At 37.2% G+C, this 12,180-nt stretch overlaps 2 protein-coding genes and 4 non-coding genes across 6 annotated transcripts; 3 read left to right on the top strand and 3 right to left on the bottom strand.

Annotated features, from left to right (window-relative positions):
- Nucleotides 1-352: 352 nt before the first annotated feature.
- On the top strand, nt 353-1,790 carry C47G2.3 (Mitochondrial import inner membrane translocase subunit tim-22; the record flags this gene model as incomplete). The annotated part of the gene is made up of 2 exons (NM_064011.5): nt 353-730; nt 1,443-1,790. 2 exons carry the CDS (start codon nt 353-355, stop codon nt 1,704-1,706), a joined length of 642 nt encoding a protein of 213 aa, NP_496412.1. The 3' UTR covers nt 1,707-1,790.
- A 122-nt stretch (nt 1,791-1,912) lies between these two features.
- On the top strand, nt 1,913-2,112 carry C47G2.13. The gene has a single exon (NR_051691.1). It is a non-coding gene; the product is annotated as an Unclassified non-coding RNA C47G2.13 (non-coding RNA).
- Nucleotides 2,113-3,654: 1,542 nt separating this feature from the next.
- C47G2.22 lies at nt 3,655-3,838 on the bottom strand. The gene has a single exon (NR_051690.1). It is a non-coding gene; the product is annotated as an Unclassified non-coding RNA C47G2.22 (non-coding RNA).
- C47G2.19 lies at nt 3,726-3,985 on the top strand. Its single transcript, NR_051689.1, has one exon. It is a non-coding gene; the product is annotated as an Unclassified non-coding RNA C47G2.19 (non-coding RNA).
- A 950-nt stretch (nt 3,986-4,935) lies between these two features.
- Nucleotides 4,936-5,069, bottom strand: C47G2.14. The gene has a single exon (NR_051688.1). It is a non-coding gene; the product is annotated as an Unclassified non-coding RNA C47G2.14 (non-coding RNA).
- A 1,483-nt stretch (nt 5,070-6,552) lies between these two features.
- unc-130 (Forkhead box protein unc-130) lies at nt 6,553-8,546 on the bottom strand. The gene is made up of 3 exons (NM_064010.5): nt 8,180-8,546; nt 7,419-7,745; nt 6,553-7,178 (listed from the first exon to the last, which is right to left on the bottom strand). The coding sequence occupies exons 1-3, from the start codon at nt 8,515-8,517 to the stop codon at nt 6,842-6,844; spliced, it is 1,002 nt and encodes a 333-aa protein (NP_496411.1). The 5' UTR covers nt 8,518-8,546; the 3' UTR covers nt 6,553-6,841.
- Between the last annotated feature and the right edge of the window lie 3,634 nt (nt 8,547-12,180).

The following is a 12,180-nucleotide window of genomic DNA, read 5'->3' as shown; positions in this document are numbered from 1 at the left end:
TACGTGTTTTTCAGGATTTTGCATGATTTCTTTCAACTTTTATTACAAGTTAGACAAATATACGTTTGTAAATGTGTTTTATATAGAATAGCAGACCAATTGATCCCAAAAACGGTGCAAAATTTAGTTTTTCTGATATATAGGGTTTCGTTAAATAAATAAATAAGATTTGTATGCTTTAAACTTTAAATTTTCCATTGGAAAACACGAAAAATAGTTAGTAATACAAAAAATTAGCTAATTCATTGTCCTAGAATCATTATAAAATTTATTTCCGCGCGAAATCAAAATTAATTTTTCATTTTGCTGATTTTATGGCATTTTTCCATTTTAAAATCCGTTTTTTTTCCAGATGGCGCTGGCCTCCTCAAATGCGACCTCAATGGAAGAGCTCTTCGGAAATCCGTTCAGGCCGAAAAAAGAGCGAGTCGTCGTCGAGGAGAAGCCATTCGAGTACACACCATCAGCATACGTTCAGATGATTGATCAGATGATCGGAATCAAAACGAGGCCGTGGAATCCAGAACGTACGCCAATTAAACCGATTCAAATGCTCACACTACCCGAGATGTCACGAGAAGAACGATGGATTCAATGGGGAATGGAGAATTGTACGGTGAAAGCATCGATTTCTGGAGTGCTCGGAGTTGGAGTCGGATTCGCTTTCGGACTTTTCACCGCTTCAGTTGATCCGCAGCTATCGATGGTTGGAGGAGATCCTACGAAACAGGTATAGCTTCGAAGAAATAAAATCATATAGAAATAATTTTTCCCATGTCCATTTGGAATTCTGAAATAAAAATCACAAATCTGAAATTATTCAATTTTTTTAAATAAAAAGACGAAATACAATAATTTTGATCGAATTAAGATTTTCAAAAAATTCCGAAAACTCTTAAAGTAAAAAATTACCAAAAAAAACTCGTTTCAAAATTGAGAAATTTGAAAAAAAAATGGCAAAAGCTCAAAAAATTGTAAATACAAAAATTCTAAAAAATCGAAAATTTAAAACATTCGCAAAAACATCAAATTTCCAAAAAACACCTAATATTCGATTTCCAAAAATTTCGAAAATATTAATTTTTTTTCAAATGTACACAAATTTTTTTACTCCATAAATTCAAAAATTGAAAAAAAAAATTAAAAATTGTGGTTTTTCTTCAAAAAATTTTCAAAACACAAAAAAGGTTACATTGTCTAATCGAAAATTCAAAAACTCCAGAAAAAAATCTTGAACTAACAAATTAAAATTTTACGAAATTTTGTTTACTACAGTAATCCTAAATTTTCAAACCTACAGTAATCCAAAATCTCTACTGTAATCCTAAATTTTCAAACTTACAGTAATCCTAAATCTCTACAGTAATCCCTAAATTTTCAAACTTCGATTTTTTGAATAGAAAATCACAAATTAACCACAAATTAATCAAAAAATTTTCCAGCTAACCCTAAAACAAACGTGGAAAGAAATGTCAAGTCGAATGAAATCCTACGGAAAGAACTTTGGATCCATCGGTTTAATGTTTTCCGGAACCGAATGCGCCCTGGAAACGATCCGTGCAAAAAGCGACTGGCGCAACGGAACCTATTCTGGAGGAATCGTCGGTGGACTTCTTGGACTTCGAGCCGGAATCATGCCAGCTGTTTGGGGTGCCGCTGGTTTTGCTGTCTTCTCTACAATTATTGATCATTATATGAGAGGATGATTTTTTTTCTGAAATTTTTTTTGATTTGTTTTTTAGCCTTCTTCTGTTGACTGTTTTTATAATAGAATGAAATTTAGTGAATTTCTAGATTTACTTATAAACAATCCCTCTCCAAAAACTCAATTTTAAAATTTCAAATCCTGCCCCTGTAGAATCCCAAGGTTCCCATCATAAATCTGCCCGTCGCCAAAGTGTCTACCTGCTGCTGCTCCCCATCCAACCATTTGTCGCTTGCTTTTCAATTCAGAAGTTGCTCTTCCAACAAGTGTCGATTACCAATCTTCTATGACCCTTCCTCATTGGCGGAAAGGTGCAAAGTGGGGGTTGTCACTCAAAACAAGAGCGACTACCACCCAGGTTTGCAACGTGTCCGACAAATCGTTTACGATGCGACAAAGGACACCGCTCGCTCACAGCTGACACGGGGGATCTCCTTCCGGCTAGTTACATTTTTACAGTATTACGTTGCAATTGAGCATTATTAATTGGTTACACGAGGAGTCAGACGGATTGCGCAAGTAATGACTATAAGTTGAAGATAGGTGTGAGATGGGAAGTGTGTTACGTCATTCAAACAGTTGGCTTGACAGTCGTAATGATAGAAAATTGTTTGTTGAGTCATAAAATAGTTAATATGTGATTAATTACACACAGATTATGATACCGATATAATAACACTTTTTGAATTTCTACAGTAACCTGAATTTGATAATTTTGCCAAAATAGGATTTTACAACATAGTTTTAAAAGGACTAATTTCAGATTATTTAATCATTTTCAAAAAAAAGATCACAAAATCGCATGGTCATTAAATGTTTTCTAGGCGCGAAAAAGGTCTCACAGCGATCGAGTGAAGTCTTACGGTGGCTGGTCTTGACACGACCGAATTTTTGTAAGGAGTACTGTAACTTCAAACTATCACTGCTTTGGAAATTTTATTGATTTTGGTTGTTTTTCTCTAGATTCGAAAATATTTTTAATTGTTTCTATAATAGTTTCTTTGATTCATGAATATATTTCTATCGAAAAACTATAAAAGTTAGATTAAAATTCAGGAGCAGAAAAAGTTTGAAGCTACAGTACTCCTTAAAGGCGCACATCCTTTCGCATTTGATAATAATTTGTCGTTTCGAGACCGGGTACCGTATTATCGGAGCAAACATCATGCAATATCGCATATACCCGGTTACTGTCAATTTTAAATGTGCGCGTCTTCAAGGAGTACTGTAGTTCCAATCTGTTGTACAATTTTTACTGGTTTTTCTCAAAGTAAAAAAATGTGACAATAATAACATTTGAAAAAACCAACAAATAGAAGAATTGAATTTTGAATTTTGATAATAAAATCTATTAGTAATGAATTGACAAATTAATTGTGCCGATAGGTTTAGCGGGCGCCAGAAAAATCAAAAAATCTCTCTGTGAGAGCCAAGGCTACTTGAGGATCCAATAATCCACGTGGTGCCAAGCTGCCCCGTTACGGTTTGATCAACAAAAATGCGGGACTTTTTGGACATACGAAATCAGTTAAGAACTCTGCGTCTCTTCTCCCGCATTTTTTGCAGATCTACGTAGATCAAGCCGAAATGAGACTCTGACACCACGTGATAATTGTCAAGCTGGAATATCTTAAACTTGCTATCCCAGGTCCCCTTCTCCACTTCTCCCATCAATCATCTAACATCAATTGTTATTCTAAAACCCGTCGCCACTGACATATGTATCACTTCAATCGTATTCTTTTCCTAATGTTTCTCCAAAATAAATCGGTTCTTCTTCTCCTACATCTTCATCGTCTTTCCACGCTTCACTGAACACACACCGCGCCGAGCTGATTGTATCGGAGGTCCGGCTACCCACCTCGTCTAAACAGTACGAACCCTTCCAGTCGTGTCTCATCCTCAACTGATCTCGATCATCACGCGGGCCGTCTTCCGCCTGTCTCCCAAAGTCTTTCCTACCAGGGGCGTAAATTTGTTTGACATCTATGCATAGTGTCAGTTACAGTACGGTCGCGAGAAGGGGGGCCCTTGTCGGGCGTGGCCCCACCCACCGTAACACAAATATTTGCATTCGAAATATGTTGTGACAACGCGCGGGAGAATAAGAAGACGAAGAAGTTGCGAAAAACGCAACGCGATATCGGATCGCAAATTTGGAAAGCGATGATGAGGGATGATGATGACGCTAATTAAATTAGTGTCGCCTGGCCTATGATCTGGTTGAATGTAGAGAAGTTTCACTCTTTCTTGCTGCTGTGTTTGTTGTTTTTGATTCATGACAACACGACCCCATTTGTGAGAAGAAGAAGAAGCATTGGAGGATTACTGTAGGCGACGCAAAACCTGAGAATGTTTGTGTAGGGTACACCTAATTGTTATTAATCGAGACTTTAGATACAAAAAAACCTGCTGATACTACAATTTGGTTTTTGAAACGTAGGAGATTTGATTATATTGATACGGTAATATGATATCAGAAATTGGCAGAGCGCCAGCAAAATCATTTTGAACTTCTTGGCGACCTAGTAGGCCTAGCCAGACATGTAGGCAGGCGGGTTGGCCTATTTTGGGCCTAGGAAAAAAGGGCCAAGCTCTAAGACTTATAAATAACTCTATCCCTTTTTTTGATATTGTACCTGCCTCGTGTACCTACTACCAATTTCCGCGTAAAAATTTTCCAATTGAATTTTCAGCATGTTGATATAAAGGTCACTATGTGATCTTCAAATGCCGTAGTTCCCACCTAAATGCAAAAAACCATCAGGCACGTAGGCAGGCAGGCTTGAGCCATTAGGATAACGTGCCTGCCATCCTTCATAACGCTATTAACAGACAAATCGGTCTGTAAGGAATATTTTATCGTGGAAAAAGTTATGGTAGACTGAAATTTTAACAAAATCCAGAAAAGATCTATTCGCCTTTAATCACACAGGTAAAAATCTCTGAAATAACTATAGTAGCAGGTCAATCTATCAACTCCCAATCATAATTTTGGCATTGCGAATAAACAATGGCCACCACGTAAACTAACAAACCAGTGCTAAAACGAGTGTACTGTATCAAAACTGATAACAAATTGTGCTACCCGATCACTTTCCTCCCCACTAACTCCTTGTTCTGCTACTGATTACCCCCAAATGTCCTCCACAAACACAGACACAAATTTTATGTGTTCACCCTTGCCAACAGAAGGTGTTACAAGTTTATGTATGTATATATGTCTCGATGGGTCCATTACCTAACAAGATGGTATTCAAATGCTCGGTTGCATAACAATCTGCTCACTTACTCCATGTCCTTGGCGTCTGCGTCTATAACACTTCACACGCTCTCTCACTGCCCAGTATCAGATGAATCTTTAAGTTGCGCCACCTCGACGACTTGTGTATGTCGCACCTTATAATTTGCGGATTAGCCGACGCACATTTTGTATGGAAATACTCTTGGCGGTTAGCCTTTTTTGGCTGGCTATTGTCCGGTACTTATCGTACTCACATCTTTATGCTCAACCTACTTGAAATAATCCTTGTTTTGTATATGAGCGGAGTAGTTGCAGGTGGTGATGGAGAGTTTTGCATTGTATGAGATAATTAGGATATTGGCACTTTTAAACACGGGTTACTGTAGCAGAGGCTCCTATATTTTGGCAACACCTTTTTCCTAACTATCTTATTTTTTCTATTAGCATTACACCCAATTGTTTGACTTTGAAAGCTTGTATCGGCTTTTTTCGTTGGTCCAATACAATTGATAACTCTAACTAGTTAGGTGCATACCATTAAAAAATACGGTATTTGTAATTACATTAATACAACCTAAGATACCGATTAGTATCAATTAAACGGTTCAAAATCTCATCGGGCCTGTCACCATGTGCCGTCAAACGAAACATGAGGTGGCATAAGGTGAAACTGCACCCCCACACACACTTCTCGATAATTTGATTTGACGTGGCAAACTGATGAATGAATTTGATAAGCAATATCCGTTTTGTATAGTTTGAATATACATATATACACTATGTATGGGTATCTAATTAGGATAGAAATGAAGACGACATGCTTGAGATAATTATATGGTTTGGCGGGAGTTCAAAAAGTCACCGAGTTAAACTAGGGTTTTGGTAATTAGGATAACATTTGAATAATCTTAGCATAGTTTTCAAAATGTTCATTTAATTGTTAGTATCATTATTTGCCCAAACAACAAGTAGCTTTATGTTGATTTAAATTATGGTTTTAATGGTTTTTATTCACAGAAAAGTAGGCATAGGTCGTCTTTTTAGAAATTCTATCTAGTCCAAAGGAGCCAGGTTATATGGAAAAATGAGGACTCTTGGAGGCTGAGGAACTCTGTCTGTGGCTAATATTCGCGTCCAGTTATATATCCATCTAATTTAGAAAAGTTAGGAAAAGGTAAGTTACGGTACTTTTCCTATTAGTACTGCACCCCTTCTGCTCTACTTTCAGATCTCTTATCTCGGCTGCTTTTGGTTTTATCACGAAAATTTCAACAGTAGAAATATTTTTCATATATGTTTCTATGATTTTACAGTTGAAAATGTTTTGTTAAAATTGAAGACAACCGAGATATGAGCTGCCAAAGTAGAGCAAATTTGGTGCAAGACTAATTGAAAAATTCGGTATGTTTTCTACTAAAAACCTAGTCTTCTGAACCCTGATTTTTTGTTGGATTCATGACATTTTGCAGACTAGTAACTCTGCAGCAGTCTTGTCACTTCCCTCCCTTATCAATTTCAGTCTTTTAATCGGCTCAGCAGCTTCTGCGGTCTCCTTTCATCTTACTGTTTGCTCAATTGATTAATGTGATTTTAACTTCAAAAATGCTGACGATGGACATATATATTTTCGAATTATTTACGACATAAGCTCTTTCACAGATAATGAAACAAAGAAAAAAAAGAAAAGGGAAGATCAGTTGAAGAAATGAAGTTGTGGTACCACGTGCAGGAGGATTAACAAAAAATTGATTATTGATTGCACGATTGAGATCAGGGGAAATGAAGAATGCTGAAAGGAATTGAAGGGGAACGGAAAAGGAACAAGAGACTAGAAAAGGTTAAGCAAATAGGAAACAATTGTTAAAAATTAAACAAGGAAATTGAGTGTTCTTCTAAGCGCTCAGTTTATCTGAAACTGCCGAAGATCCATTCTCATTTGGTGAGGAGCTCGATGAAGTTCTCTTCTGGCCAGAGCTGACTGGAGCATCCATTGGCATTATTCTCGAAGCCATCATTGACAAGAGCTTCTGGCTATCAATATTTTGTGGAATGAAGAACGCTGGCATGTTTGGAACTGCTCTTGGATTCATTGGATGTCCCAGCATGGGAATGTTAGCCATCGGGTGCATCATTCTTGGAGGAAAGGGCATTCCTTGCGGGAGGAATGGAGGGAATGGCATCGGATGATGGGACATCATTTCGTGATATGTGTCACTGTTTTTCTTGTATCTGAAATTATTAAGTGTTTGAATTGAAAATTTATCTCACTAATTCCCTTGTTAACCCCGAAAGTTTTCTTTTCCCAGGCTTCTCCACTACCCTCGAGGGTGCGATTAATGACAACAAATTGGTGACAAATTATCGAAACAACTGTCTTTTCCCTCTCTTCACATCTCGTATGTGTGCTCACCCCGCCGCCGGCTACTACTCCCCGTCAGGTTGTAATACTTTCTCCTGTGCTCCCCTTACCTCTTCCTTCTGCGCAGAAACGATCCATTGTCGAACATATCCTCACAGTTCGGATCCAGCGCCCAATAGTTTCCTTTTCCCGGATTCCCAGGCCCCCGAGCCACCTTCACAAAACAGTCGTTGAGGCTTAGGTTGTGACGAATCGAGTTCTGCCAGGCGGGGAACTTCTCCTTGTAATACTCGAACTTATTGATTATGAACTCGCAAATTTCCGAAAGTGTCAGTTTCTTCTCCGGTGAATTGAGAATTGACATCGCGATGAGTGCAATGTAGGAGTACGGTGGCTTTGCGTGACTGCTCTTTCGGTGACCAGACATTGATTTTCGACTGCAAAATTATAGAGTTACAGTTGTTTTACACAGTACATATTATTGTACATATCACTGTACATATTATAGGTATATTGCTCTACCTATTTCTCTACTTTGACAGCCAATATCTAGGTTTTTATTGGTCTCATCAAAAATTGTCAACTGACAAAATGCATGTAAATATATCTCTACATTTTTACAGTTAAACTTTTTTGGTAAGATTTAGGACAACCGAGATATAAACCGTCAAGTTAGAGTAAAGAGAATGCAAGTCATACAGGGAAAATACGGTAGTTGAACAATGTCTAATAGACTTAAAAATATCGGAGATCAAAGTTTCACAAAAATTGAGCATACAAACTTTTTGTATAAAAGGACCTAAAAGGTCGAGGTCGAGAAAAATCGAATTTCTTCTAAGATTCCTAAGTTTTTCCCAAGTTCCCAACTTACGATGTAGAATCATCATCGTCGTCATCATCCTTCGCATCATCAGATGAGCTATCTGCAGCACTTGAAGTTGAATGATTTCTTTTGTTTGCCTTCCGAACTGGAACGCCGTCTTCATCTTCCGTGGGCTCGTCTCCAAGAGACCGACTTCTTTTTCGGGACTCCCCAAACTTCAAATCATGTTCAAGAACCGACGCAGAAGTTGATGGCTCGGAGAGCCGTGTGTTGCTCCGCGGCAGATCAACCACTTGCTCATTGATTGTCACTTCCGGCTCTAGCTTCGGAGGTGGCTCCAGTTTTGGCTTGGTACTTGATAGAATTGATTCCATGGAAAAGAGCATTGTTACCGGTGTCTACCTAGTTAGTTTCTGCAAGTAAGTTGATGAAAAAATTATGAAAAAAAGTAAAACATAAAAAAGATAAGAAAAGCTAATATTTTCATAGCGTTATCAAAATTCAAAGCGAAATCGTAAGATAGAGATGGCATCGCGAGACACCAGACAATAATAATTATTAATAAAAATGTTATAATCGGATAGAAGGGGGAGGAGAGTAGGGGAGTACGGTAATCATGGATGAGGGAGCACTTGAGGGAGTACGGTAGGTAAGGGCAGATGATACCAATCCATTGTTGGCGAAACATTGAAACATACTAATGATTCTCAAGAGTACGTGGGGGGATAATAAGGGTATATCATTCTCATATTAATATAATATTTGTAGTACTATGCAGGGGTCCGAACTCGGTACTAGTAAGCTGTCAAAAAAAAGAGCAGGAGGAACACGAAAAGTTGAAAAGCAAAGCAAAGCTATCACTTTCAACAATATCAGTTATCTTAGTTAACACAAACAACATATCAAGTGTCTTCTAGCAGGATCAAATGAAAACGAGAGATGAGCTTCCAAGAGAAGAACAATTGAAAAATGACAGAGTGGTGTGGGAGCATCAGGAGAGAGAAAGAAAGCTCCGAGATTACTGTAGATTTATGACGGGCGGACATGTGTTAGCGCAAACTTTTTTTGTGTGTGTAGGTATGTGTTGAAATGAAGAAGTCGAAAAAAATATATCAAAAGCAAGTTGCGGACGAGGACTGGGAGACAAGTTGTAAATGATGAAAAGCACGGAGGTGGTTTTTTGGAAGAGTACATACAGTACAGGTTTCAAGATTTTTGATTCTTCAGTTTTTAAGTGGAACTTTAGGATTTGAAAGGAGCGGGGCATTGATTAGAAGTTTTGGCACAAAAAGAGAATAGTATCAATATGAGAAGCAATTAAAAAATTTAAAAAAAGAGTTTCACCTCTTCTGCTCAAAATATTTAAATTTCAATTTAGGTACCAGTTAATTTTTTGAAAAAAAAATTCAGAAAATGTGAGCAATTCTCTAAAATGGTGAAAACTCTGTAAAAAATTCAAAACTATGCGAATTTGTAAACCGGAAAACCCACTATTTTCCTATTTGACTTGCATGCACCTTGCTCTTCTTTGACAGCTTATATCTCGATTCTCTCTGGTTCTATCAAAAAATTGTCAACTTACAAACTATGGAAAAATTATTTTTCTACATTATGACAGTTAAAATTTTTTTGATAAAACTTGGGACAACCGAGATATGAGCAAAATGAATGCTAGGGAAAATACGGTATAATTTTTTTTAAATAAAAAACTTGCAAAAATCGAATAAAATTTGTTTCAAGTTTTTGAATGTTTTATGTAGTTTTGAAGCAAAAGTTTTAATTTGAATGGTGAGAAATATTAATAATCATAAATTTGACAGTGATGAACAACAGATAAAAATTTTCATTTTTTGAAACGCGGCGTTTTGCCTCTTTTGGCAGAAGTAATATTATTGGTAACCAATAAAAAGTATTAGATAACAATTTAGATTTAGAGTTTACGGGATTTATAAGGAGCACAACAAGGAGCACAACAACAATAATAACAATAATAATAAAGACAAAGATCAAGTGAAGCACAAGAAATCAGGTGAAATAGGTACAGAATGATACCCAACCTAAATCCAACTATTAGTTCTAATAATAATATTTTTGCCTGATCCACTGATTCTTCCGTTTTGGTGTCATAGTCACAAAAAGCGAATAAACGAAAGAAAACACCGGTAATTGGACCGCCCCGCCCCACGCTCATTGGACACGCGGCTCCGCCCACACGCTCGCCCCTCCGCCGCTCGAAACTGAGAATCATCACTGATGACAGGGTGAATTTAGAGAGAGAGAGAAAGAGAAAATGATACTAATATATAATAATTATATCATTGTGATCAACCACTACTCAGATCTATGTAGATCATACTCAATTTTAAATCGACTAATTCTGGGTGGCATTCTCCCAATTATCAATTTGTAAATAGAGAATAGACAATCAAAAGACAAATATGTTTTCGTTAAAGAACCTGTCGGCAAATTTATGAGGGAATCATGAGGTAATCCAACTTTCTCGGTTATCAGCTAGGTGGTAACTATTACAAAGGCCACACACAAATAGACACACAGGCTCGGTTGAGACGGTCATTTCATCTTTCTGATAAGAAGATTGGCAGTGGGAAGGAACGCATTAATTGTGTGTGTGTTACTTAATAAATGTTTATGGGGTGCCGGTGGTCTTACCACGAAAGTTTTGCGATTTTGTTCCTACTCGGAAGACTGAGGTGTTACGTGAAGGGGAGGATCCTCGCCCCACTGGCTCCCAACCAAAAGTATGCGTGCAAATTTACGTGGGGCGTTTTCCGGGAAAAAAGCGGTCGTCAGTCGTGCCTATAGAAATTCTAACAGTGACAAAAAATAATCAGAGCCAAAATAGAAGAGTAGCTCCTCGAATAGCTCTCGAATAGCATAAAAGGAACTCGAATAGCATAAAAATATGATCGCAAGTAACTAAAGGACGCGTTTTCCGGCGAGACATGAGACCAGTTGGGCTCTTCGATATTCTACCCAAGGTATTTTAATAAATAATTAGAACCATTTTAGACAAAAAGTACAAAATTAGCTTCTAATATTCAAGCCCTGATCAAATCGGCAGGTGCCATATAACATCGGCGTAGACGTAATGAACACTGATACTTTCCTAATGGACAGGCCTACCTCATACCTACCTACACCCAAAGCTTGTTGAACATTGTGCTCAAAAACCAACTTTTTTTTTTGCAAAATGACTACAAACAAGTTTTTCACGTGTTTTTATATTTTTTTCACAAAACCAAAATCTTGAGTTATTTTTTATTATTTTTAGAATTGAAAGAACTCAGAAATCAGGTTAACCACTCTAGGATCAGTTTTCAGTAAAATGTTCAAAATCACCCATGTTTGAGTAGCAAAAGTTCAAACCCAATTTCATTGCCATTTGCAATTACCCCCTATTGAATGAGACGCATTATTTCAGGACAGAATGATAGCGGTAATCAATGGAGATTGGCTATAAATTTGGGTAGGGAACTGCCCATCCCCCCCAAACACTAGTTTATTGTTATTGCACTTGTTATTGGGGGATCAGGTAAAACTTGCAAACGACATTTCTTCTAAAACTGATTTCCGCTGGACTTTGCAAAGCGAAAAAAATGATGAGATGATGGGGAGAGTGCTCAGAGAAGTGACAAGAATCTCAGGCAACAAGTGTGACACGCGTCTTGTAGGACTTGTTTAAAACAAGTGAGAAACAATGTGTATGTATTTAGATTTAAATCTGGGTAGATGTTGAACGTATGGTTAGTCAGCTGGAAAAATTGGGGATGATCTAGGATGAGTTGTTCAAGAGATACCACTCACTTTCAGTTTTTTTGAAGAAGATTCAAGAGATTCACCCACCGTATATTCTCTATTTGTACTGCACTTGACTACTTTATTTGATAGGTTATATCTTTGTTTATTTTGAAGATATAAATAAATTATCAACTAGGAAATGATTTAAAAAAAGAAATAACAAATATTTTGTAAGTTGACAATTTTTGTGTGGAACAAACGACAACTGAGATATAAAATGTCAAAGTTGA

This window comes from Caenorhabditis elegans, chromosome II, assembly GCF_000002985.6.
Source record: "Caenorhabditis elegans chromosome II".
Lineage (NCBI taxonomy): Eukaryota > Metazoa > Nematoda > Chromadorea > Rhabditida > Rhabditidae > Caenorhabditis > Caenorhabditis elegans.
The sequence above is the reverse complement of the archived record's forward strand: the minus strand, read 5'-3'. Positions and strand labels throughout refer to the sequence as shown.